Source organism: Mauremys mutica, chromosome 21, assembly GCF_020497125.1.
Source record: "Mauremys mutica isolate MM-2020 ecotype Southern chromosome 21, ASM2049712v1, whole genome shotgun sequence".
NCBI lineage: Eukaryota > Metazoa > Chordata > Testudines > Geoemydidae > Mauremys > Mauremys mutica.
The window spans coordinates 14,312,267-14,340,043 of NC_059092.1; the positions used below are offsets into that span (position 1 = coordinate 14,312,267).

Sequence of the window (27,777 nt, forward strand, 5' to 3'; positions counted from 1 at the left end):
CCCTTGGCTCGGCGCAGAAAGATGTTGCCCTGCCATTGGCTGTGACCAGCGGTGGCAGGAGAAGCACAGAACCCTGAACTTAGATCCTGGCAGGATTAAAAACATTTCAGCTCAACTTGAAACCTCAGTCGGATGAAGTGGTGCCATTGCAACCTTGAGAAATCCTATGCATGTCTTGCTCTTACCTTCCGGGACACTGTAGCGCTCCCAGCCGGACGAGGCGGGTGTACTGCTTGGCGACAGGCTGTTCTCATCTGCATCTGCAACAGCAGAAGCACAATGGTCACATCACCCTTCTCCACGTCATTACCATGTGTCAGCATCACCCTGGCCTCAGAGTGAGGGTCACAACCAGCCCCCTTGCCCTCAACATGACCATCCTCCTCCATAACAGCCAGCACTGCCTGTCTGTCTTCTAGCTTGTTCGTCACCCTTGGCACCACAACAGACTACCATCTCCCTCCTCCTCCTGGATACCATGGCTTGACCAGACCTTCCGTTGGTGTACACTGGGTAGCTGCATTGGTTTCAATGGAGTTCTGCTGATTTACACTAGCTGAGGATGTAGCTACCTTCGACACCAGTCTCCAAATCAAAACCATTGCCATGGCTACACTGAGAGGGAAAGCACCATGTCAGGATTACACGGTGTGACAGTTCTATTAACCACTGTAATGGTTCCGCCTCACTGCCGTGGCGCCTCCTCCTGGTCGTTCTGGGAATTAGCACAGTCTTTTCGCAGGGCGCTCTCCTCTGGAGGTGTCTCACCTGCCGTCACTTCTGCTCCGGACCCACATCGCCTCAAGAATCGCGGCATCCTCTCCAGAACAGAGCCCTCCGGCCGTGCCCCATTCTGTTCTCCCCCTCCCTTCTGGGGGAGCAGCAGTCCTCTGTCCAGACACTCGCCTCTCTGGCAAACTGCGGCCCTTCACTGGCCACTCCCCTCAGTGGCAAGTCAGGGGGGAGACCCGGGCCCACCCACTACTCCGGGTCCCAACCCAGGGACCCTGTAGATGGCAGCCACGCTCTGTCCGTTTCCACTGTCTCCACCTTCCGTTTCCTTGGGCCACTTTCCCATAGCCCTAGCACCTTCTCTACCCCGTATCCCGGCTTCAGTCTTTCAGCCAGTCAGGCTGGAGCTCCCTCTCGCTCCCCTGACCCAGCCCAGCACTGCTCTGTCCCCGGTGCTGGCAGTTCCCTCAGCCCATCAGGGACCCAGTCCCTTCTCCTAGGGCTCCCAAGGGGGAACTGGCTCCTCTGCCTTGCAGCTCTCTTTAGATATGGGCCTGCTCTTCCCTGATTGGCTGCTCCTTGCAGCCTCTCACTGATTGGCTGTCTGCTGCGCAGCCTCCCCAGGGCTGCTTTTAACCCTTCCTCCACCAGTGTGGGGCAGATGCCTCATCACAACCACATTCAGCATCCTTGGGCCCCTCTTCCGCCTTTACCAAACCCTAATCCTGAACAGAGAACCCTGCTTCCCAACCCCTCAACCCCCGCCAAATCCTGCTCACCCATCACCACTGCATCGTCATCACTATTTGGTTCATGTGCACCTCCGCCACATCTACTCTCTCTTCATGGCGCCTGATGGGCTCCTTCAATGGACCTCAGCTCTGCTTAGGACAACCAGAGCTCAAAAGGTGAAGAGGAGGAAATTCCAACCCCAGAAGATGCATTCTAACATGTCTTGGTGGAGCTGGCTGTACCGTCCTACTGAACTGAAAGGCGTGAGCACCTGAGGCTATTTAGCCTTTTAAAAGGAGGTTCCCAAAGGGTCAGACATTGTGTGTCTCTCTACAGATCTGAATCTACCAATTAGGCTCTTGTGACCTTCATTCTAGTCTACTCTAATTAGGGTGACCAGACAGCAAGTGTGAAAAATCGGGACGGGGGTGGGGGTAATAGAAGCCTATATAAGAAAAAGCCCCAAATACTGGGACTGTCCCTATAAAATCGGGACATCTGGTCACCCTAACTCTAATCCAGGAAGAGCGTGTGGCCTAGAACCTGGAGCAGAGCAGGAGTCGTTCCTACTCCCATCTCTACCAATGAGTCACTATTTGACCTTGGGCAAGTCATAAAAATTAGTTTCCCCTTCTGTAAAATGGGGACAATCCCATTTTCCAGAGCGCTGTGTGGTTTAAGGTCTGGAAACTGCTCAGGAATGCTGGAATGGAAGGTGCTACAGGAATGCGCATGCCAAGACAGTCTGTATTTTATTCATTCCAGGAAAAAATCTAGAATTTATAAGCCTCAAACTCTGAAATAAACCCAGTGGGTTTTGAGAAATGTGATTTATCTGAGCACGTAAAGAAAATGGGAAGCAAGTTACAACATCATCCGATGTTATTGGCTGCACCTGGTTGGCTTTTTGAATTTCCTTGAATGGTGTTTTTCTCTCTTTTAGCCAGAGATTTACTCCTCTTTCTCTTGCTCTCGGTGATAGGAAAACTTTCAGTGTCTCAGAAATGTTTAGTATCCAAGCCGTTGTGCTCATCCTCCCAATGCAACCCCTATCTCCCCTGTGCTGCCAAGGAACCTGGAGTACACACTGGGACCACGCTAATGACCAAGTGCTGATAACTGAGCTTTTCAGGTCAAATTACCCCTGAGAAGCTGGGTAGCTTGGAAAGAAGTCAATGGAGAAAACAGTTCAAGTTATTCGCATCGATTACACTTCACTGATTGACACGTGTATACACAGGTATGTCAGCTCTGCCAAGCTGGAACAGACCAATGGTCCATCTAATCCTATATCCTCTCTGTGGCCCTGGGCAAATGCCCACTGGATTATTTAGCAAGTCTAACAATATCAGTGGTGCCAAGGTCTAATCTTCAGTGAGCTGAACCTAGAGCAAACAAGGGCTGGTGGGGCAGATTTCTGAAGCCTTTATGGAGGGGCCAAAACCAGGTCAAAGTACAACTCTGAACAGTGGGCATATTGGGATACTGAGGCATCCAGTATCAAGGCACTGGGCAGGGGGGTGGGCTGGACTCAGCTACCATCATTATGGTTGGGTCTTTCATTGATAAGGTGTGGGGATGCGAGCTAGGAGAAGTGACAACCCAATTTTAAAGACCATCAACCTCAGACTGTGGATGCAAATCCTGCAGTAACAGTCAGCAAGGATTAGGTGTTTAATTGGACAATTCCGAATAGCATCTGTGGGTCCCTCTAGCTAGGGCAGAAATGGCTAGAGATGACAATCCGCACAGTCCAAAGAATAAATAGATTATTAGTAGGGGTCAGGCAGAATCCTTCTCCTCCACAGTGGTAGAGGATTGCACAATTTGGTGCATTGTGAGGAGGTTATACCCTCCTCTGGACCATCTGGTTTTGCGCAGGGCCACAGAGAGGATACAGGATTAAATGGACCATTGGTCTGCTCCAGCTTGGCAGAGCCGACATACCTGTGTATACACGTGTCAATCAGTGAAGTGTAATTGATGCGAATAACTTGAACTGTTTTCTCCATTGACTTCAATAAAGCTAAGCCTATTTCCGCAGCTATGGATCCAGCCTGCCTGTTGTTGTTATGTTTCAATACATATAAGAAGAGCTGGCAAATGGCCACTCTTCCTTTCCAGGGGCTGATCATAGAAACGCCTGCATTACAATATAACAACATCTGGATGTATAGCGAGTTCAAAACATTATTGTGCGACCCCCTAGACCAGCCCTGTGCAGAGACCTAGCTCAGCTGATTCTAGATATATTCTGAGAGAGAAAACATATTTTTCAGCACAGTTACTTTCCAAACAATCATGAATTCCAGCTCTTTCCTTATCCCTGAAGGAGAAGATCATTTTAATTCAGCAGCAGTCATGACTGCGTGAGACAAAGTCCAACCTAACTTGTCTTCATTAGTAGGAGATTTACAGAGACAGTCAAGTGTCTGAAGTCCCCTAGTCTCTAATTACAGCAGGCTCAGCTCCTCATGTCCCCTGTGTTGTGCTGTCAGTTAACCTCAGAGCATCAGCAAGAGTTACTTCTCGTGATCTGAGCATTTCAGAGTAAGTTCTTTTATAGATGCCCTGTTTCAAGAGATGGATTCCAGCCAGAAACATGGTTAGCTGTCCAGACCACATACTTTGCTCCTCATCAGACCTTTCATATGTCAGTAGCTGGGTATATTCCTTTCCAAAGAGCAGTCATCTTGGCCATAGGAAAGACAGAGACAATTCTATAGCGGGTGGGTGTGATACAGGAAGGCCAGGGAGCAGTGGGAGAGTGGTGGAGGGGAAGTATATAAGCCCTAGGCTAATTAAGGCGTGGTTTCCTGTAGACTAGGGAGGGTTGATACAGGTTAATTGGAGCATCTGTAGTCAATTAAGGCCCTGTTAGCAACCTAATAAAACCTCCTGCTTGAGGCAGTCAGGGGAGAAGGAGGAAGGAGAGAGGACTGGAGCTTGGAGGTGTGCTGTGAGACTTGGAAGATCAGAAAACCAGAGTAAGGGTGACCCTGCCCCAGCAGGGGAGGGAGACTCCCTCCTGCAGTGTTTAAGGACCGAAGGTACCCCACCCAAGGGGGAAGAGGGTAAGGACCCGCAGGGGTTGAGAGGGACTGGGGCTCAGAGTAAGGTGCAAACCCAGACCCCTCCCCCGCTTCCCTCCTTTACCACCTTCCCGGGCCACTAGTGGGGCCCTCGGTGCCCCAAGAGCAGGGGAAAGGGGTGGCATCTTAGCCCCACACCAAAAAAAGTGCAGGACCCACCATACTACATTGGCCATCTTGTCACATGGGGCATACCCTAGATAGACTGCTTTCATCTACCCTGGAGCTAGCCAGGGCATTGTAACTCAGGGTTTGTGGCTGTTGGCCTGGTGCTGCTCAGATTACAGATTCCTGAGGTGAAATCCTGGCCCAATTGCAGCAAATGGCAAAACTCCCACTGGCTTCACTAGGGTCAGGATTTCATCCTGAAAATGCTGTTATTGCTAATAGGAGTTAAACTCTGTGCTGTTACTGCCCTTCAAGAAACAGGCATCAGAGCTAAAGAAAAGGCCAGAAGAAGAAAACCGACCAGAGGCAAAAAAATGGAGAGGGCTGACAGCATGTGTGCACGTCCTATGAAAGATCATACCCACGGGTTCTAATCAATGATTACAATACTGAGCCCCAGAAGGGCTGCCATCTTACTCATGCTGTAAAATCCATCGTCTACGCCATCCTGGCCGCAAGTCGACTGGGTGCGTCCGAGTCCGACGGAGAAGACTCGGTGCCTTCTGCTTCCTGAGCCTGAGCTCCGCTGGCCACCTTGCTTGGATGCTGGCCCTTGGTGTGAACAAAGGGAATTCACAGCATTACCGTTCCCAATGGACGGACAAACACGATGCCAATCGAGTGAGTTGGGTGAAATCAGTCACTTTACGGCATCCAAGCCTAGCAATGGCACCCTCCTTTGCCCTGGGACCGGCTACTGTACTCCTGTCTGGCCTAGGGACTCCTTCCTCAGCAGCAGGCCGCTTCTGTGGTGCTCACTCTATGCTAAGAGCCTGGAGCCCTCGGAGAGCCCACCACTCCCCTAACTGGCCACAGGCTCTCAAGAGAGGTACGTTCGTCAAACTCCTGCTCTCCAACCAAGCACACCCCCTTTCCTGCCACCAGGGCTGCCCGGAGGGGGGGGCAAGTGGGGCAATTTGCCCTGGGCCCTGCAGGAGCCCCGCAAGCCCTGGTCCAGCAGCACTCCAGGTCTTCGGCAGCATTCGGGCTGCGGGGGGGACCCTTCAGTCGCTCCAGGTCTTCGGCGGCATTTCGGTGGCGGGGGGCACTTCAGTGCTACCGAAGACGTGGTGCGACTGAAGGGCCCCCCCACTGCCAAAATGCCGCCAAAGACCCAGACCGCCGCCGGGTGAGTACAAGCTCTGCAGCTCCCCCGCTTTGCCCCAGGCCCCCTGAATCCTCTGGGCGGCCCTGCCTGCTGCAATGACCTCTTTGTCGTAGGCTGTGGGCCTTCAGAACAGCCCAGGCTAAGAGACCCCTTCACCTCCAGGCCCCAAGCTGGCTGTGATCGGTCAGGACTGCATGGTGGAGTGGAAAGCCCCTGGCCTCCAAGTTGGACAGACACACCCTTGGGCTCCAGTGCTGGAGAGCTCAATCATAGCCCAAGACTAAGGACCTCTGGGACCAGGATATATGGACACATGAACACCATGGAGACCTGCACTGAAGGAGTAGCTGGAGATCCAGGGCTCAGCTGCCCCGAACCTCACAGAAGAGAATGGATTTGTTATTATTACCACATTGGCAGGCCTGGTTTTTTTCCCCTGCCCAAGCTCTGAGGTGCTGTCTGAACCAGGTTTCCCATATGGCACCCCCAGGCTGACCCCTCGCACTCCTGTGCAATGGGGCTCAGGAGATTAGCAGGGAGTGTGGGAGGCATGCCAGCCCCAGCCCAGTAACGACGCTATGCTGGAGTGTCCTGTTACCTGCATTGGCATATTCGACCACGGTTGGCAGGTAGCCACTGGTGCTCAGGTCCACCGGGACAAAGGCCGTGTACTTGCTGATGACATTGCAGGCTCTGCTGGTTTGCACAGCGTTTATCTGGTACCGCCTCCCAGACCCTGTGGGGTGAGAGATGTCAGGTTACGATTCATGAGTTCTGTGGGCTCAGTCCCTCTCCTGGGGCCTAGTTCACATAAGCCACCCACACGCCTCAACCTCCTCACTGGCACTCTCTGCAAAGAGGCCCAGGACTGAACTGACCATGGAGACTGGCATATCCCTTTGCCCAGAGCTGTGGTCTCTCTGGGGCAGGATCAAGGCACAATGGCATGGGGCAGCATAGGGAAAATTTCTGTGGCTGCTGCAAGCAGCCGACTAGATAGTGCCATTCTCCAGGGCCAGACACTGCATCCTCCAGCCCAATATTACTGCCCAAGGAGAAGCACCCCAGGCACTCGGCCCGTTTGGAGCTTCCTCCCAGGTGGGACAGAGCTGAGAACAGGGGAACGGCCTAGGGAAAGAAGGAGAGAGATGGCTTTGGTGCAAGGGCCCATCCATTAGATTCCCCACGGTGATCATTCTCCCTCCCTCCCCTGGTTTAGTGTCCTAGAAAGCCTTTCTCACTGTGTGCCCTCCAAGACCTCACCCCAGCTTTTATTCAAGAAGCAGGGCAGGTTGTCTGGGAGTGCTGAGTCAGCTTTAGGGAGCCAGCCAGCTCTGACCGATGGGCTCAATCAAGCTGCCAGCTCTTCTGTACCTTAATACTGAGCCGTAGGGTCTTAACTCAAGGATCTCAGTGATCTGAGGCACTGGGCCCCTTTGAATGGCCCAGTGTTTCTTTGCCACCATAGCACAGCTGGGATCACAGCCAGCACTTGCTGGGGCTGGCACCAGCTGGTATCAGTGCTTTTCGAAAGCCCTTGAATGTTTCTGAATCCATCCGTACCACACCACTGGAAAGTGATGCGCCACAATGCATTGCTGTAAAATCACCTCTGAGCCCACCAACAAACCAAGCCACCGTGAAACAAACCATCCCCGCTTGGCTCAACAGGCCAAGCCTAGAGGTGTCACGCGTCACATGCTTCCAATTAGCAGCCCAACCCAGCTTCAGCTGTGCTCCTCTGATGAGGTGCCCACACAGGCAATGAAAAGGTTAACGTGGACCTGAGAGCTAATATGCTACCTGGATACAGTGCAGGGGGAAAGGATGGCCCAGGCTTAATTAAAGATGAAGTCCAGCTGGGGTGGTGACTATAAAGAAGGGAAGTTAAGCTTAGAAGTGGGCTGCAGGGAGGAACTCTGCAATCGCTCTCTGGGACTAGAGCAGTGGCCACGGCAGTTCAGGAGTCGAATTAGTGATAAGCCCCAAAAAGCCCCAGTTGTGTGAATTCATTGTTTCATTTACTATACGTTCTAGTTGGCGTTAAACAGTATGACGGGAAATATTTTGCTTTTTATATACATATATAATAGTCTCACGGCAAATAAGTTAAGAACTTAGTGCAAGTTGATAACTTAATTGGTTAATAACAGAGTAAAAGCGCCCGGTGTTTTAATAGCATGTGCTGCAAAGAGCCGCAGGAGACACATTAAGCCGCCGTCTTGTGTATCACTGGACTAGACAGTGGAGAAGCTGGGAGGGTCAAGGAGGAAACTCAGGGGAAGAGTTGATACTGGGATCCTCTTGTGAGTAGACAAGACTGGCAGGAAGCCAGGAGAGAGTAGGTGCAAGCTCTGGTGATGAGTCCTGATACCAGGGCAGGATCTCAATGTCTAGGAAGAGAGCCCTGGGAGGCATTTAACTGAGGAGCTGTGGAAGGTTAAGCCCAAGGAGAGCAGAAGTTGGGCTAAGTTGTACTTTTGGTTTGGGATTTCTGGGGGGAGTCCAGGGGACAGCCATGCGAGTCCTGGCCCTGAAAGCAGGGTGAACTTTGGGGGGTCTGGGTTCCCCTACCCATCACTGGGAAGGTGGTGTGCAGCCCTGGACAACACAGGATAAGGAGTTTTGAGAGCCCTGAGACAAAAATGGGTTTGAGGACCACAAGGCCTCCAGTGAAGGAAGAAAACCTTCTGTAAGCACATTGAAGTTTTAGTTGTTGGACTTTCTGATACCCAGAAGGGATGGGACTAAAGCGTGACCAGGTTGGGGGACGGAGTCACGAGAAAAGGCAGAGCATCATGGGACCAGAGTGACCAACAGGAGGGGGCGCTAGAGAGAGAAGAGCTCCTATGCCACGCCCAGCAGCAAACCCAGCACACCCACAGTCGCTGCCCGTGCATACCCAGCTTCCATCTAAATAATCACATCTTCTCCTCCTTTCCAGGCTGGCTAGTGCTTCTCTCCTTGTTTCTTAATGCATGTATTTGATTTTACTTCTCCGTGACAATTTCATCCTTGGGTTACTTCAAGAAAGGGATGAAGAACGGAGAGATGCTACCAGCCTGCAGTAGAGGGCATTGCTAGCTGACAGAGCTCAGTATTGTATGCTGGCTCCTGGGCCTGTGTCCCCACAGCCCTCTCTCTCATCTCACTGGCTCTTGTTCCGCAGTGCCAAAGGCCGCCTCCTTATTAACTCCCGGGGGCCAAATTCGTCCCTGCTGTAAGTTCACTGAAATCAGTGAATGCCTTTTTGGTTCATGTGTCTTTGGGAGAATGTGTTTTCAGACCAATTCTGTGCTGAGTTACTGCACATGCACGTCCCGGGAGTTCAGTGGGTTTGAATCGGAGCAGAATTTGGCTCTCTGACTCCCACCTGGATGGGCAAATTAAAAATAACCCACCCCAGCCACTGAAGCAACACCCCAAACTCAAACCACAGCCAAACAGGCTCAAATTTGTCGGTTTCCTTTCCCAGCCCGCTCATTTTCATGTCAGAGGCCTCTGCACTTCTGGGCCAGGACTGGAGGCAGAAACAATGACATTCCGGGAGGGGGGGAACAGTTCTCTGCACTTCTGTCTGTGCCAGAAGTGGGAAATAGCAGAAATATCACAAGGGGACTTGCGATCAAGAGATCCCCAGCCCAGGAGGTTTGGCTAATTCACAGACTTGTTCAGAGACGTGTCCAAACAGCTCCGCTAGGAGTGATAATCGGGGCTAGATTTCCTGATAGAGTCTAAACTTCTGGATACTTCTTTGAACGGAACCATTTGATGTTCCATTCAAAGCCAGGCCCTGAGAATTGCAACTCCATGGCGGAGGGGGCTGAACAGCAGGTGGTGTGTTATGGTTCTCAAAAGGCCTAAAAGCGTTTGATTTGGGCTCACGACTCAACGTGACTAACCCGCTAAAAATACAGCTAGCAGCCCTATGTGGGAAGCAGGGGAGTGTGGGAGAAGGCGAGAGGGAGAGGAGAAGGAGCGTGCTAACATGCAGCAGGGATATTTAATGAGCAATTAGGTGAGCTGGAGAAAAGCAGAGAGGGCATGAGGCCAGCCTTGGGGGACTCTCCTCAGATCATCACATGGAGCATCAGCACGTGGCCCCGGTGCATCTCCACCATGTGACCTTGCGTTAACCTGTGATAACACTGCGGGCCAGATCCCCAGCTGCCGTAAATTGACGTGGTATAATTGAGGCTACTGCAGCTGCAATGGTTTACACCAGCTCTGGGAATCTGGCCCTCCATTCTCACTGAGGCTGGCTGGCAAGGACGCCGGCATTACCGTGTTCGATTTCACATTCCTTCTCGGCCAGCAGCTCGAAATCCCGGATGATGGACTTGGCCGCCAAGTGGTGGAAGGTCTCGTTCCACAGATCCCCTTCGCCGTTCTCACGGCTCTCTCTGTCTTGGAACAGGGGCCGGATGTCAAAGGTGATTTCCCACTGGACAGGCTCATTACTCCTTAAGCCCTTCACCACCGCCTTGCAGGTGGCCCTGGGGGAGCGCGGGCACCCCCTGGAGGAGCTGAGATCAAGATCTTGGGGATCCCAGTCTGACGAAGTCTCTGTTTCAAAGGCAAAGGAAGGGTGCTGGGCAGATTCTGCAGGCAAGCAACAGGCACATAATGAATTAACATCACAGGGAAGGGCCAGGCTGTCTCCCATCCTCTGCTGTCACTGGTGGCCCAAATGAGGAACACTTTGACAACATGCCAGAGTAGGAGTTAGAATCCAGGATTGACTGGAAGGACACTTGGGGTCAAATTCTGCTCCCCGTTACACCCACCGATGTCAGTGAGTTCCTGTATTCTGTATCTGACAGCAAATGACTCACGGTGTGACCTGGGGCAGGTGACCTAACTGCTTGGTGCCTCAGTTTCCCCCATGTTAAATGTGGATTATACCAATTTCCAGGGTCCTTGAGTCTTCATTCGTGTTTGTAACGCACTTTGTGACCCTTGGATGAAAGACACGATAACAGTGCAAATAGGGTTGCCAGGTGTCCGGTTTTCGACTGCCATGCCCAGTCGAAACCGACTCTGGTGGCTACGGTCAGTACCGCCGACCAGGCCGTTAAAAGTCCAGGCGGTGATGCTACAGGGCTACGGCAGGCTAGTTCCTACCTGTCCTGGCACCGCGCTACGCCCCGGAAGCAGCCAGCAGGTCCAGCTCCTAGGCAGGAGGGGGTGGGGGGATCCATGCGCTGCCCCTGCCCTGAGCACCGGCTCTGCACTTCCATTGGCTAGGAACCCAGGCCAATGGGAGCTGGGGGGACGGTGCCTGTGGGCAAAAGCAGGGCGCAGAGCCTCCTGCCGCCCCCCCCCCTCCCCAGGAGCTGGACTTGCTGCTGGCTGCTTCCACGGCACAGCATGATGCCAGGACACGCAGGGAACCTGCTTTAGCCCTGCTGCACCTGAGGTAAGCCTGCACCCTGACCCCCAGCCCTGAGCCCCCCAAACCCAGATTCCTCTCCTGCACCCCAAACCATGCATCCCCAGCCCCATCCCAGAGCCCGCACTCCCAGCCGGAGCCCTCACCTCCTCCTGCACCCCAACTCCCTGCACCAGCCCAGAGCCCCCTCCCGCACCCCAAACCCCACATTTCTGGCCCCAACCCAGAGCCTGCACCCCCAATCACAGCTGATTTAGTACAGCTGCGGAGCTGGTCCAGCGAGTGAAACAAAGTTTGGTTTACCCCACACATGCTGTGAAAGGGTTAATATGGGCTCGAGAAGCCAATTAACCAGGCTGGGGGCACCAGCAGGCCGCACCAGGCCTGATTAGGGAGAAAGCCCAGCTGGAGGGTTTTGTTTTTCCTCATCAAGCGCTGGGCCTGGGAGTGCCCAGCTGGAGAGAGGCGACCCAGAGGAAGGAGAAGGGATGTTCCCTTTCTCTGAAGCAGCCTGAGGAAACAGAGCAGAGCAGCTACTCCAGGGGGGAGCTGGAAGCCTGATTGGAGACCAGGGTCTTAAGGAACTGGAACCTGCCTGGAGCCTTGAGTGAGGAGAGGAGTTTGCCAGCCCAGACAGTGAGGTTGTTGAATGCCCAGGAGCTTGGACAAGGCAAAGGGGCAAACGGGAGAGGATGAGACGTACTTGGGAGGAGGAGGAGGAGGCCAGCTGAGCCCAGCCGGGCTGAAGGTTTGTTTTGTTTACATTTCTGCAGGACTTTAGTAAAGGATAATAAGGGGCTGGACTCTGTAAAGTGGTCTGGCTGAAGATTAGGACCCTCTTCTGGCTGGAGTAGGCCAAAAGAAAGGGGGGGTGGGGAAACTGAGGCAAGAAGTGGTGCAATTCCATATTCAGCCAGGAGGGGGGTGTTGGGGCAGCAGTTTTGCCACTGGCCTCTTTACGATTTGACCAAATGTTTCCCAATTTACCAATACAGGCACCAAGGTGCCATGGTGGGAGGTGCACAGACAGGCTGGTTAGAGGGCTAGGCCAGCTGTGCTCCAGAGGTGGACCCTCTTGATAGCAACCTGCTGGATGTCACTTACCCTGATCCCCAGGGCTCCGGCTGCCCGAGGAGGATCTCAGGAGAGAGCTGGTCTCCGGCTGACCCAGGCACCTGCCTGGAACCATGTGCTGGAGACCATCCTGTGGGTGGGGAGCGTCCGCGTCCTGACAAAACGACATGCAGCTCTGGTGCAGCAGAGAGGGCCTCCTGGCACCGGCGCCTCGTATCCGTGTGGTGGCGACGTAGGGGCTGGTGCTGAAAGGCTGTGAACAGGGAAAGGGCAGAGTGGGATAGACGGGCATGGCCAATGGGTGGGGGTCTTGTTAGGAAAGACACGGGCACCGCGACTGTTGGGGGGGGGGGTGTATGACGATAGACCACTGGAAAGAAGAGGTTTGTGTAGGGAATGGATGGATTGATAGGAAGGCGAGATCCTACCACCTACCCACCTGTGTCTGACCCAGTCCCTTCCTGACCCAGCTCTCCTATTGGCTCGTCAGACATGTAAAACGCTGACATGTGAAACGGCATCTGTTTACTGAACACAAGTGTTTCACCACCGCCCCGCAAAGGTCCCCTGACAACCGACTGGGATTTATTTCTCAGTGCATGCCCCAGATGCATTCCCTTTGGGGCTGGAATGAGTCATCGAGGCAGCGCCTTCCCCTGACCAGTGGAAGGATAAATGTGAATTTCCTCAATCCGGCTCTTTTAATTACTTCACATGGCAACTAAGAGACGGACGAAATAGACAGGCTGGGGCCCAGCTACTTAGTTACAAAGGGAAAACTGAGCAGCGTTCTTCCTCCTTAAAATAGTCCCTTGGGGGTGGGCAGAAAGGGAGAGAAACAGATCCCTGTGTCAGCGACTCTGCTAAGCCTGAAGGCTCATCTGCAGCGCTTCAGCGTAGACTCTACCTGTGCAGACGGGAGGGGGTCTCCTCCCAGGGTAGGTGCTCCACCTCCCTGAGAGGTCGACCTAGCGCTGCCTATGCTGGGGCTAGGCTGGCTTAACTATGCCCCTCTCGGGGAGGGGGGATTTTTCATACCTCTGAGCAACATAGGTAAGCTGGCTTAATTTTCTAGTGCAGAGCAGGCCTTAGGTGGCAGCATTCGTACCTTTGTCCAGCATTTTTAAGGCTGGTCTCTGTACAGACACTCCGTTCCTGGGAGCAAGAGAGACAGAAATCCTAGTGTTGCAGAAAGATGCCCTGAAGGCCGATATCCTCTGATTCCTCACAGACCAAGCTCAGCATGGCAGTGGCAAGCTTTGCCCTGGCCTCCGGTGCAAATACCCCTGCCCTGGCCAGGTGGGGTCCTCTCTAGGGTTTGGGGGGGGCGTTCAGTTTCCATAACCCATTCAACCCTTGGCCTCTCTTCTACAACTGCCCACAAGAATGGAGGGGAGTGAGGGCAGAGCAGTTTGGACAGTGGATTTTGGATGATGGGCCCGTCTCCTGTCCTGTGAATTGGCTGCGGATCACCAAACTCATTTCCAGCTCCCCACGGCTCCTCGATTGTCCAGAGCCCGCTCTGTCTGGGTCGGAGGGAATTCCCTGCGATGAAGGGACACTCCCTCCCCCTTGTTCTCAGCTGAGTTTGGCTTCTCCTGACCCCTGAAAATGCCCCTAAGGTGGCAGAGCCTAAGCAAGGAGGCATCTGATGTGAGCTCAGTGGAAAGTCTCTCTCTGGAAGCTACTGCTGGCACGTTTCCACTCGCTCTTTCCCCTCCTGAGCCTTTCTCCTTGGAGATCAGGGAAGTGTCTGGGAGTTTAAACCATCCATCCTGACGCTCTGACCTTTCCTTTCCAGTTGTGGTGTGGGCATTGGGCGGGAGGGGAGAAGAACTCTGCGTTCACATCTCTGAAAATGTCAAGCTGCCCCCCCACACACACCCCCACAGTGTGAGAGATGGCGCAGAACAAGGCAGCAATTAAAACCAAGCAGAACACACGTGTCTAACCCCTGTTCTCCTTATCGTCTTCTAAACACCATCATCCCCCACAGTGCACAGAGACTGGGGCCTGGCCGACCGTAACGGTGCAGACACAAATACCTCGCCAGCCCTACAGCACAGAAGGAATGAAGCATCCACCCTGGCACGTCTGTAATTAACCGCCCCTTAGAAATACCTGGACTTAGTGATGGTCCATGACTAGCACCCAGTCCCCCTCTACCTCTGAGGCTGAGAGAATAATTCCTCTCCCGTGTTCTACTCATCCGTTCCCTCCACTCTTACTGTCTCTCTTTCACAGCCCTCCATCGCCCCGTTTGTCCTTCCCTCGGCCCCCCTCCCCTCCCTGCCAATCTCTGTAACCTGTGGCAGAGAAGAAACATAGCGAAGACCTCAGATACCCTGTTCAGGGTTGTCATGGGAACAGGGATGCAGCAGCAGCTGTTCTTGCTCCGGTCTGCCCAGGCTTGTTGCGGACACTGATTTCGAAGGAGACCACCTCAGGCATGTCAAACACCGGAGCAAGCCATTCCAGCCCTTTGCCTGAAAATCGTCACGCTGAGATCAGGTTCAAAGGGGACTGAATGCCTCTGATTCACCGCAGACCACGGAAATCACCCTTTCAGCGAACCTCGCCTTTTAATTTCAGTTTATAATGACCTCTGAAGGGAAGCGAGCAGCCTTCTTGTGGGCTGAACCTCGGACCCTTCCCACTCAGCATTCCCAGCATATCCCCGGCCCCCTCTTGTAAAAAGAATAGGTGGCCCTAGGGACCCACAAGCACTAGGAAGCTGTTCCAGCTGGCACAAGTTAGAGCAGCTTGGAGGCTGCTCTAGCTTGAACCAGGCGCTGAATTAGCTCCCAGCAGTCTCTGGGATGGTAAGGGAGCAAAAACGTGATAAAGCCACCTCTGTCCCCTGCCTCAGGTGCAATGGGTGGGGTTCAGGCACATCTGAGTCTCTCTGGCCCAGTGGAGTACCACCAGGGAATGAATTGGTCCCACGGTTGTTAAGGTGTGGGAGTGATCAGAATGACTGGGACATTGATGCAATCTCATTCTGGGGATAATGTAGCCTGTTGTGGCTAGGTGAAAAGAAAGTGCCGTGAATGAAAGCAAAATCTCTCTGGAAACGTGCCTGGGGCAGACTTTTCCTCTCCAGCTCCTTTTGTACCCTATCTTTCATCACCTTGGGCCCGGCGGTATATTAACAGGGGATTTGCATCAAGATTAACTGTGAGGCACACAGGCGCTGCTACAGCCAAACTCTGGTGAAATATGAACCCAAGAAGAATTAAAAGGTATAACTAGGATCCAACAAACAACAGAGCGGAGCTCAGGCCCCGCTGATGACGGAGACAGTAGAGATGCCGACAAGACCCATGAGCCCAGGCTATGAAAAGAAGTGGTGGACCGGTCGTGCGCCCCCCGCTGGAAATCTGGACAGGATTTTTCTACCTGCGGGGCTTTATTTCTGGCAGCAAAGTGTTCTTCTTGGCACCGCGTTGCAGCACAAAACGCGCATGCGCGCACAAGCACACCCCAGATCTGAGCCCCACCAACCTGGGAGCTTTGCCTGCCGCTGCAAGGCTGCCCCTGCGCCTGATTATATGGGCGGAGTCACCTGAGTATGCTTTTAAGGTGGGCAGGAGAGCATTGTGTGACTATAGCAGCGGGTTTGGAGACAGGGCCTCGGGAGAGGAGGCCTTGGACGAGGCACAGTGAAGAGCATCCCATACCCTAGAGGTTGCCCTGGGGCCGGGGAGCAATACTGGAAGCCCCAGCTCCGGGGTGGTGTCATGCAGGAGATGAGAGGGAGGAGGAGATGGCGAAGCAGGCAGGCGAGCACCCCGCAAAGCAGCCACTGGGGTCTGGAAGCTGGAATCCTCCACCGTGGGCCAGATTTTCAGAAGAGCCCAGGGCCAGATGTTTAGTTGCTCAGCACTCGCCCCTGGGGCCAGATTTTCAGGAAAGCTCTGCTCCTTCCACCCACCCTGCACCCCGCTCGCTGAGACCATTCAGAAATCAGGCTACTGGTTCCCACCCGAGCTGAGTGCATTTGAAAGCCTGGCCCTATGTGACCACAGTACCGGGAGGCCAGAGTGTCCAGGGGAACTGAGGGGACGGGGGATAGGAAAGGCTCTTACCCTGCAGCTTCTGTGCTGGAGACTGGAGCTGGGGAGTCACAGTGTAAGTCCTGGATCTCCAGGCTCCAGTGCAAGAAAATGGCGCATCGGGCAGGAGCGACGCCGTGTAACAGGAGCTCGGGGCAGTGACACTGCCGTGCGCTCTGAAAAGAGCCCCTCCGAGCTAGAAAGCAGGGCCCAGGCTGTGCCGGCACAAGAGGGGCAGCAGCGAGCGGATACCCTGGCGAGGCCCCTGCTGGTGTATCGAGGCCCAGCACCGGCCCTTACCTGGAAATCCGCTGGCCACGGCTGTGGCTCCGGGCTGAGCGGGCACAGATCCTGTAGGTGGGCTTTGCGAAGGGGATTCTTCCCCAGGGCTGCGCTCGGATCGCTGGCTGTGAGGACCCTCTTGAAAGCCTCGGGGTTGGCAATCTGATTGGTGCTGTACACCCTTCGCCTGGAGGAGGATTTAGGGTCCAGCCCTGTTCGAAGGAAGAGCTGATCAGCGGCGGGACCAGCCAATGCCAGTCAGGTCTTTAACATCCCCAGAGAGTGGGAGACCCCTTCCCGCCCAATCACTCCCACCAACTCCACAGAGAATCGCCCTGACTCTGCTGGGAAGATGGACCTTGGATGGGGGAGAGAGAAACCAGGTAGGGAGAAGGACAACAGAGAGATTTGCGCTTGAGAGACCCAGGGAAAAGAACCCTCCACACTGCTCATACGCAGGAGGCATGAAGCGGCCAAGCTTTGGAATATAGTACATGGACTTACGTTCATAGAGCGGCTTTCGTCCTGAAGGATCCCTATTCGAATCAGGAATCCCTGCACCCAGGACTGACATGGGAGGGAACAGAGCCGTGACACTGTTGGGATTTGACTGGGCCAACAGGATCAATACCCTTAGCCTTGAGAAAAGTGCCAGGGACTTGTTAATGCCCATGAGGTCAGGACCTTGGTTTGACGTCTGCCCCAGACTCCTCTCTCCTCACTGAGTGTGACTTTGGTCCTTGTTAAGGGACTGTTTTGCAAGTCTGAGGAATGTCTAGGCAAAGAGTTGCCCACCTCTGTCCTCTCCCATGCTGGCAGGTAGGTAAACAACATTCGTCCCATTCTGCTGATGGGAAACGTGAGGCAGGGAAAGGCAAAGTGACTTGCACAATGTCGCAGGCCGAGTCGGTGGCAGATCCAGGAATAGAGAACCAAAGAGTCCTGATTCCCAGTCCCCTAATCTAACCCCTCTCCCTCCCTTTGTGGAAGCAACAGGGCCTGGCATGTCCCCAGAGGGATACACTCATCGGGCTGCCTAGCAGTGGGATGGGGTTCAGGAAGATCCTACATCTGGAATTGGAATTTGGCCTGATCCAAACCTTGCAGAGGGTCACCAAGAGGCCAGGAAACCTTTTAGTGCAGATGGTTTTGGCTACGAGAGGGAGCGTAAACATTGCAATAATAGTCCCAGGGCCAGAGCCCAGCATGTGCTGCAAATCTCGGGGATGGCTATTCTCAGTGGGTTCCCAGTTCGATTCCCAGACATGTTTGGATAAAGCAGCCAAGCCAAATGGAGTCTCTGAGCTTTGAGTGGTTTGTTGCCACTTCTCCAGAGACCCCTGTGACTTCGCAGAGATACAGCTGAAGGGATGTTATCTGAAAGCGACAAACCAGTGGCTAAAGGCAATGATCAGGAAGAGGAGTGGGTGATGCTATCGGGTTTACAACAAGGAGAAACTGACCAGTATCTGGGTCAGATTCTCTCCTTGGTTCTCCACCAACCACCAGGAGATCAGGGGTCCGCTCTGAAGGGAGCCCCCCCTCAGAGTCCTTGGGATAGCTCCAGCTGTCCGAGCCGGCTCCCTCTTCCTGGGAGTGAAAGAAAACGGAACTGCCTGACTCCTGGGAATGCATCATGCTGTAGCGCCGCCTCTTGTCCTGCGGAAGAAAGGGAAAGAAGAATTGGGCTGGAATGCTGCATCCGCTCTGGCCTGCTGGGTCTGGAAAGGGCTCAGGATGTTCACAGAATTAGCAATTCGGACATTATCCCCACACCTCTTGATGAAGTGCCCAGTTACCCAATGTCTAGTGCCCCTTCTCCCTTTATCCAATTGTCCTATACCCCTTCTCCCCTCCCCCGTTGTCCCTGATTGTACAACCAGAGAACTGGAAGGGACCTCAAGAGGTCATCCAGTCCATTCCCAAGCACTCATGGCAGGACTAATTATCTAGAACATCCCTGACAGCTGTTTGTCCAACTTGCTCTTAAAAATCGCCAACGATGGAGATTCCACAACCTCCCCAGGCAATTTATTCCAGTGCTTAACCACCCTGACAGTTGCAATTTAAGCCCATTGCTTCTTGTCCTATCCTCCGAGGTTACGAAGAACAATTCTTCTCCCTCCTCCTAGTAGGAACGTTTTAAGTACTTGAAAACTGTTATCATGCCCCCTCTCAGTCTTCTCTTCTCCAGACTAAACAAACCCATTTTTTTTCAATCTTCCCTCAGAGATCATGTTCTCTGGACCTTTAATCATTTTTGTTGCTTTTCTTTGGACTTGCTCCAATTTGTCCACATCTTTCCTGAAATGTGGTGCCCAGAACTGGACACAATAATCCAGCTGAGGCCTAATCAGCCCGGAGCAGAGCGGAAGAATTACTTCTCGTGTCTTGCTTACAACACTCCTGCCTCATCCCTTCACATCCTTATGCCTCAGGTGCTTTTCAAGACTGTTGGGTCTTCTGTTGGCTTGTGTTATGTTCGGGAAGGAGAGGAAGAGAACACAGCACAGTGGGATCAAACAACCGCCCCCCTTCCTCCTGCACCTCAGTGGTGCACAGCTGACCCGTGAATGGAAGTGGGGCAAGCCACTCAGCAAAACACCTTGTCTGGTGGCAGAGTTTTCTGTGCATGTGATGAGCGTAATATCCCAAGAAGGATTCAAGTCAGGGCCACCGTGGCCTTGGGAGAGCAGCCCTGCAACAGTATGTGGCTACCAAGCTGGGAACTCCTGCTGATCGAGCTCCCAGCCACGGTGCCCCGTACAGCCACATTCACTTCATGACTCGTATCTGAGAGCGAAGTCTCCACACCGGGGAAGAGTGAGAGTGTGTGTGACTGGCTCTCCCACCACCCCCGCATACACACACCCACGCCCCAGGCACACTCACACATACACACGTATTCACACACACCATGCACGTGCACACCCAAACACATTTGAATGCACAAACAAACATACATTCCCGTGGGGGCTGGGGAATGTGGCAGGCAGAGGTTACTTACAGCTCTGGGGTTGGAGATGTACAGGGACGTGTCACAGACAATGCCGTACCCAACCAGCCGGTCGCCAGGGAAGAGACAGCTGGCACTGACTGGGGAGATCAAGACCTCAGTAGTCTCAGGAAAGACCCACTCCACGGTTACATCGCTCAGGACGGGTGCCATCGCTTTCTTCAGAGACTTGATCATCTGGCAGGACAGAGCACAAACCCATGTGGACTGTCAAACGGCAGAGGCAAAGGTGTTGTGAACAAGTGTGCGGGGACGTGTTGTGAGCACGCGCGTGCATGGATGCCTGAGCGTGTCGGCATGCACCTGTGGGTGAGTATGTCAGTGTGTGAACATGCTGGGGGGGTCTCAATGTGTTGCACAGTGAACATAAACAGACCTGCCCAACTGGATTTCAGAGTCACCGATTGTCCTCTCCAGAGCCCATCACAATGTGAGGTCTTGAGTCTAGCTGACAGAACAGGCTAAGCGCACAGGGTGAGGCCGATGGCCCAGCTGCTCTTGTCTCCTGCCTGCATCTTACACATGATGCTTCAGGGGAAAGTGGAAAAAATCCACCCTTTACACATCTGGCCGATTGGGCAAACTGATTTTGGCAGAAATCCCCGTCTGCCCCATGAGGGTGAGAGACACCAGAGGGGAGTGATAGGGCCCTGTGATCCCTGGGAACTCACCTGCTACATGCCACCTGTCTCCAGTATTCCAAACCCCTCAGCAGAGTGAGCAGGTGGTTTATGCCACCTGATCCTTCAGCTGCCAGACACCAGTCTGGGCCAAGAAAGCAACTTAGAGCAGCCCTGAGGCTGCTCCAAACCGTGCCATCTACCACCAGCCCTCTGCACTCCAGCCAATTTCCTTTTTGCCCTGCCAAGCCCCCTACACCGGGGGCAACGAAACCAACCAGGGGTGCGTTTCCGAAAATCCTCAGTGTGAATTTCAGCAGATGCCTTTGCTGCAGGATAACACTCTGGTACCTTGGATGGCAGGAAGGTCCCTGCTTTGCATAGGCATTAATCACTCACACACCGTGTGGAGTGCGCTCGAACTCTGTGCCATCCCTTCCCCATCTCCCCAGCCACGAGACACGCTTGCCTTTCTCTAGAGAACTCCCTGAGGCGTTCCAAACAAGCCTCCAGTGCAGGCGCCGAGAGATCTCTGCGCTCGGAATCAACATGTCATCACGTCTTTCCAAGGACAGAGAGCCATTCTCGCAAGCACACAAAGAGGCTACTGGTAGCTCAGGACTGGGCCAGCTGGGGTCAATTACATTCTCTGTAAATCAACGTAGCCCCACTGACCTCTATGGAGTTATGCCAGGTTATGCTAGCTGAAGATCTAGGCTAATATTCATGTTTATATTACAGGCAAATCTATTGGAAAGCTCTCCATCCGTCTCTGCTTTCCCACTAGGAACTGTTTTCCAGAGTGCAGAGAGAAGTTAAGAAGAGATTTATACACAGGGCATTTTAAACTTTCCATATGGGTCAATGTCCACAGTACAGGATCTGTAAGACACACCAGGATGTGCTTGATGGGGCCATTAATTGATGCTTCAGATGTCTGAAGACCATCTGTATAACAAGTGAGGCCTGTATTAACAGCCCTGTGAAAACACCCTTTCCTGTCTTGGGGCTTAATTTCTAACACAGGCGCTTGTGCTTCTCTGTCTCTGAAAGTGCTTCATGGGCTAGAGGGGGAACAGGATCGGGCCCTTTCCGTGACACATGTCATTACAGCTGGCATTTCCGACCCTGGTGCTAGGCTGGACTGAACCAATGGGAGCCTGTCAAGTTAATGCACAAAGAAGGGTGAATCTCGGTCTCCCACTGATGTCAGTAAATCATATGAACCCAATGACTGTTGCTGGGGAGAGCTGAGCGTTCTATCCCAGAGGGGTCAGGTGCGGAAATGCAAAAGGTGTAGGGTGTGTCTACACTGCAGTCATGGCACGTGACTGCAGCTCGTCTAGACAGACCTGAGCTAGTTTAATCTAGTTAGCTCCAGATTAAAGCTGCGGCAGCATGGGCTTCGGCATGCCCTAGCCTCCCAAGTAATTGTACAGCCGTCCTGGGCTTCACTGCTTAATCCAAGCTAGTTCAGGTGTGTTTAGCAGCAATCACCCCTCCCCACCCCATGATTTCAGTGTAGACAAACCCCAAGAGAACAGGAATGGAAGTGGAGGGGAGGCAGATGATAAAGGAACCATAACTCCCAGTTTGGAGTGTAAATGCTGTAGGAGAGAGATGGGTGTCGGGTCTCAAACGCTGCCAGTGAGACCGGCTGTAACCAGGCGAGGTGGGAATAGTGAGGCTGTGAATAATGAACCTTGTAATGCAACTCTGTGGAGCGAAAGTGACAGGTGCAGGGAGCCCCCTTATTTATGGCGTTGGCAGCGTGGGAGCCAGACATCAAAACCTCGAAACTGCTTCCCAGCCCGCGTTAAAGTCAGTTTAACCAGCATAACTACTGCACGGTTATTTCCCTTCCGTGTACCCTGTGAACCTCCAGGCGGCTGGGCTGAGCAAAACGGGGGATTTTGACTTCACTTCACAGTTACTTAGCTGCCTGGATGCCAAGTCCTCTGTTTCGTTTGCCACCAGGAGCGTCGCGCCTGCCGCTTCCATTCCTCCCTGCACACAAGCTCTGATTCTCCAATGAGTCTGACGCTCAGGCTCTTTTCCATCCATCTCTCCTCGCCCACACGCTGTGTAGGAGTTGGCGAGCCAGGCCCAGAGCAAGGAATTGTGCCGAGAGCAGCTTGTGACCACCCCCACGCCCCAATGAGATGAGATGTTCACTAAAATGCAACATGTCTGTTCCCCTGGGAAACGGACCATGTTGTTGTTGTTTGAGTCCAGAGAGGCCTACAGGAATTTCAGCTCAGGAGAGGGAGAGGTTGGGAGGGGGATTCGGTCCAAAGGCTCCGTGCTGGTGTGTTCAGGATCATCCTGATCCTTCTTCCCACGAGCCGTATTTGTGGGACGTTAACTGGTCCCGTCATCAAAGTCAGGGCCTGAGAAACATCCCTGCAAGGCAGTTCTTGGTCACAGTGATCCCTGGGTTCGGGGAGTGGTGTCTGGGCCTGCGAAATCCACACTGGGGTTGCTGCCCTTGCATTGGGATTCAGGGGGGTGAAAATCGGGCTTTGCATCGGCAGTTCGTTCTGTGTGTGCAAAGATGGGGGTACAAAATAGCAGGCGGGGCCTCTGTTTTTAGGAACTGGTCTCATACTGGGACATATATCAGCAGGCAGGAGATGCCCTCAGCAACACGGGGCAGCTCTCCTCTGGCATATCCTAACAACCCACTGTGGTGTAAAATCCACCTAAAATCCTGCTAAAAATGATCCATCCCTCAGCATGAATAAAAACCCACCACACCTCCACCCCTTCCCTCCCGGTGCTCTGCCCTGACCCATTATACAGAAAGAGGGCAGGGTGCCTGGGGCTGGATTGGAAGGTCCCTGGCTAGCTGGGGAACAAATCTCTGGTTCCACCAGCAGGCGCTTTGCCACTGGCTTTCCTCTGGAGACATGAGTCACCAAGAAAGAGACGACCCCCATGTCCTGCTACAAATCACCTCTTCACACGGCTGTCAGTGGATTGGGCTGTTGCCCCCTTGGCTTCTAAGGCTTCCTCTTATTATTATTAATAGGACAAACACATAAGAACATCAGAACAGCCATACTGGGTCAGACCAAAGGTCCATCTAGCCCAGTATCCTGTCTGCTGACAGTGGCCAATGCCAGGTTCCCCAGAGGGAATGAACAGAACAGGAATCATCAAGTGATCCATCCCCTGCTGCCCATTCCCAGCTTCTAGCAAACAGGCTAGGGACGCCATCCCTGCCCATCCTGGCTAATAGCCATTGATGGACCTAGCCTCCATGAACTTATCTAGTTCTTTTTTGAACCCTGTTATAGTCTTGGCCTTCACCACATCCTCTGGCAAGGAGTTCCACAGGTTGACCGTGCATTGTGTGAAGAAATACTTCCTTTTGTTTATTAATTAACACAGGACAGAAAGATCTGCTCCAAAGAGCTGATAATTGACTAACAATCCCTGGCTCTTCATCTTTAGCCCTCAGACCCTTCCCAAAGAAGGTCGGTATTATTAACCCCGACACTGAAGACAACAGGTGGAGCCACACAAAGTGAGGAACACAAGGAAACAATGAGACAATATGAGTCAGGGTCATGCTGGGTACTGGCGTTAGCACGCCTGCTCCCTAGCGTGTACCCTTGGCCCATCACCCCCTCTCATCAGGGCACCGTTAGGGGACGTGCCCAGTGTGCATTCTGCTCTCACTGGGGTGAAAAGCACCGGCCCCATTGCCTGCCCTCCTGCTGACACAAAGCCCCTCGGTCACCCCTGCCGTCACCCACCTGCTCAGCTGCAGGTCTGTCAAATCAGCAAATCATCCATCCGCCTTCTTCCCTCGTCTGTATGCAGTCCCAGCCCAGCCCCTTTGCAGGACAGCTGCTCCCTTGCTCCAGCCCAGCTTTGCTGGGGTGCAGAGAAGCCTCCAGTCTTTGGGGCACCGATCCAGACAGACCCAAGCTCTGAGCCCTGCATGGTTTGCCCCCTCCCCACAAGGAAAAGCCGGCGATGGGAGGGATCCGGACGAGCAGTACCTTTGGCTGCAGCCTCTCGCCCTCGGCCAGGAATTCTGCACTCCCCTTGGACACGGCAGCCAGCCCGCGCACCAGCCTCCGGCAGGCTTGCTGCCCAATGCCAAAGCTGTAGCACCTGGGGAAAGATGGACATTCAGGATACAGGTCAGGGGCGAGGGGCCGTTCGAGCAGGAGGCCGGGTGTAGGATCAGACCCCTACCCCCGGCTAAGGCTGGGCAATGTAATAGCATTGAACAGTCCCGGCTCCCCTGGACTTCAACGGGAGCTGCAGGCGCTCGGCCCTTCTGAAATCCGCCCCCAGTGAGGTGCCTAAACGTGCAGCGAGGCAGCCAGATGTTTAGCCTCAACTGCTCAGCCCCGGTCAAAAGGGGACGAAATGAGAGGGGGATGCTGCCCCGCTGGCACCCGAAGGGACGTGGGCTTGCTGGGCACTGGCCCTGGGGCACCCCCGCCCTCTAGCTCCACTCGCCGGCTCGCTGCCTCCCTCTCGGAATACAAACAGGCTGCTGGTTTCCCCAGCCGAGTCCTGCGGTCGATACCGCTAAAGACCTGGCGATTAGCGCTGCTCAGGATTCAAATAAACCTTCTCAAGGAAAGAGCAGCCAGGTGCTTTCCCGGCCCTGCTGAAGTGACCTTTCCCTTGTTGTTGTTGTGGCTCCTGGCTGAAGCCTGTGAACAAGAGTTGGCAGGGAAAACCCTGGGGCTGGGGCCTGGCTGGCTAGTGCCGGGCCGGGAAGCACTGGTCTCACTTCATCGGCTAAGGGCTCAGCTCCGCTCCCACTGATGACCATGGGAACTGAGCACAGGGAAATGGCAGCGGTTCTAAGAGAGGCTGGGAGGGATGGACAGAAGTCAATGGAAGTTGCAGGTGCTCAGCACCTTTCAGGATTTGTCCCGTCTGTTTAACACAACCCCCGCCCCTCAGCACCTTGTTCCTCTCTGCTCTTCTCCAGCCCTGGAACACCCTGAGCAATTACCTCTCAGGGCTGCTGCTAGTCTGAGCAGAACCTTCCTCCCTCGGAGTGAGGGGTCTGGAGGTCCCACTGGCCCCACAGAAGGGGAGGGAAGGGTGGGGGGGATGGACACAAGAAGGGAGGGAGAATCTTTGAGGATGAGAGGGAAACTGATCATTTGTTTTTTCTGTTCTGTTTCTCTGGTTTCTGAAACTGCGCAGCAGCCTGTCCGGTGGGAAAGGTGTGCAGCCTGGCGCTCCAGCTAATCCGGGATCCTGTCTCTGATGGCGACCAGCACCAGCTGTTTCAGGGGAAAGCACAAACCCCTCCAGAACCCACCTGACTTTGCAATACGGTGCCCTGCAGGGCGGGGAATTCCTTCCTCGCTCCCCAGTGATGCCCCTCATCTCATGGAAAGGCCTGGTGGTCTCATTGTGTGGATAGAACAGCAGATCCTGTTATTTGTGCCCCTTCTGAATGGATTTAGGGCTCGTCTACACTTGGAAGTTAATTGAGATTAAGGTAGGGGGTGAATTTAAAATGCAGTTGCTATTCCCCTGATAACTACATGTGGCCAAGACCTTAGTAAACATACAGGGAAAGTTGCTTGATTGCATTTCCTATCAGTGCAAGGAAATCACCAGGAAAGGCAACATTACCATCCAGTGCACACTCAGTTCACATCTTACCCCCACATACACCACACCCCTCAAACGCGCGCTGGCCCAGGAAGTGTGGGAAGTTGGGTGCTGATACTTACGCTTTTTCATGCATACCAGAGGGACTCAATCCCCACCATAGCTGCAAATCTTAGCACAGCCCCCCCCCTTAATAAATGTCGGATCCTTTTTTTAAAACCATCCCAGGACATGTGACTCCATGATATATTGTGGCAATGAGTTCCACAAGTTCTCTTTATGTCACATAAATACCATGCATTTCCTTTAAGCTGCTTTTCACGTTTGCTTTTCAGAATATTTGATTTTTTTATGCTGCCCCGCACTAGATCCAGCTGGGACTCAGAACCAGATGTATTAAAAGACTGCAAGGAAGACTGTTCTCGGGTCAATCCTGCAAGCAGAAGACATCAGCAAAGAGGCTGCTCTAGTGAAACTGCCAGCCCAGTTTCCCTGGCTCAGATTGTCTGGATGACCTTCCAGAAAAGCACCTGAACTTCTGGGATCCATTCCAAACCCTGCTACGACAAGCTACCGTCCTGCCTTTCATTCTGAGTGTGGGATGACTGTGAAATATAAGATGGAGGCCTGCTGCTCGCATTGCACTCCGAGTCCCTTACGTGCTGCTTTTTGTCCCATATGCCAGAGGATCCCAGAGTTATCCATACCTGGTGGAGAAAGAGTGGTTCCGCAGCAGCTCAATGACCTTCCCGGTGTTGCTAACAGCTCCGTCGGTCAGCAGGAAGAGCAGGCGCGGGTGGCCCCTGTGGATGGGCTGCCGGATGATCCACTTTAAAGGGGATAAGATGTTGGTGCCACCCATATCCGCCCGGATCTTCTTGATGCTCTCACACGCAAGAGCCAGACTCTCCTGCAAAGGGAGCAGAAGCGCCCACTAGCTAGAGTCATCGTGGTAAATACTGATTGTTGCTGAGCGGTAATATAACCCATTTCGTCTGGGGATCCCGAAGCGCGGTCCGAGATGACGACACCCCCATTTTAGCGGATGGGGGAAATGGGGGCCTGGTGAGGAGAAGTGACTTGCTGCGGGTCAGACAGCAAGTCAGCGGGAGAGCTGAGAATACAACCCACATCTTCTCAACGTTCGGTCACCCGCTCTAACCACCAAGCCACGCTGCCTCTGTAAAAGGCATGCACCCAACGCATCTGCAGCTATTTTCTATAGGTGAAATTCACCCTGCGCAGAGGGCAGCGCAAGGCATGTGCCACACAGCAATCCCAGCTAAGCTTGACTTTTAGGACTTAAAGAGGGCTGGTGCCTGGGCCGGGTGCCACTGCTGTCCCTCTGCAAGGGATTAGTTTCACTCTGTGTGCAAGGGCATCTGCGATTGTGTAGACCTGTGTGTGTGTCCTTAGACAGTGAGCTCCCTAGAGCAGGGTCTCTGCTTCTTCAGTGCTAGGAAAGAGCCTCGCACGTAGCAGGTGCTTCTGTAAATGAACAACAACAGCAATCAAGAGAATTGCAGGGTGCATATGTGACAGTGGTACATGTGAGTGCATGGGTCCCACAGTGAAGGTCCTGCACTGTATGCATGAATGGGGAAAAGTGGAAGTCAGCGCACAGGATCTTTTGTGATAGCAGCATGGATGTCTAGGGCTGTACAAGGTATACACAGAACTTTGTGTGCATTTTCCTGTGCCTGGCTATCCAGTGCCTGTTAATCCACACCCTAAGGAACTCTTAGTGCTGTTCAGCCCATAGCTCGGGATTTGTCTTAGCTGAGGGTGATCTGTGCCATCGACCCAGACATCAGGAGGTAATGGCCTCATGCCTGTAACATTATAGGCATGAATGACTGGCACGTACCGTAGCCTTTTTATGGAAAGGCTAGATCCCATTTGTCA

General features: G+C 53.4%; 1 protein-coding gene across 2 annotated transcripts in view; it reads right to left on the bottom strand.

Annotated features, from left to right (window-relative positions):
- The window catches only part of VWA5B1 (von Willebrand factor A domain containing 5B1), a 70,534-nt gene that overhangs the window by 5,078 nt on the left and 37,679 nt on the right, over positions 1 to 27,777 (bottom strand). For both annotated transcript variants that reach the window (XM_044996131.1, XM_044996130.1), the window contains 10 exons: positions 26,580 to 26,782; positions 24,282 to 24,396; positions 19,643 to 19,828; positions 18,099 to 18,294; positions 16,654 to 16,847; positions 12,329 to 12,551; positions 10,117 to 10,434; positions 6,431 to 6,568; positions 5,142 to 5,276; positions 186 to 260 (listed from right to left, as the gene is read on the bottom strand). In XM_044996131.1, the coding sequence (XP_044852066.1) occupies positions 186 to 260; positions 5,142 to 5,276; positions 6,431 to 6,568; positions 10,117 to 10,434; positions 12,329 to 12,551; positions 16,654 to 16,847; positions 18,099 to 18,294; positions 19,643 to 19,828; positions 24,282 to 24,396; positions 26,580 to 26,782 (1,783 nt within the window). The remainder of the gene's footprint in view (positions 1 to 185; positions 261 to 5,141; positions 5,277 to 6,430; positions 6,569 to 10,116; positions 10,435 to 12,328; positions 12,552 to 16,653; positions 16,848 to 18,098; positions 18,295 to 19,642; positions 19,829 to 24,281; positions 24,397 to 26,579; positions 26,783 to 27,777) is intronic.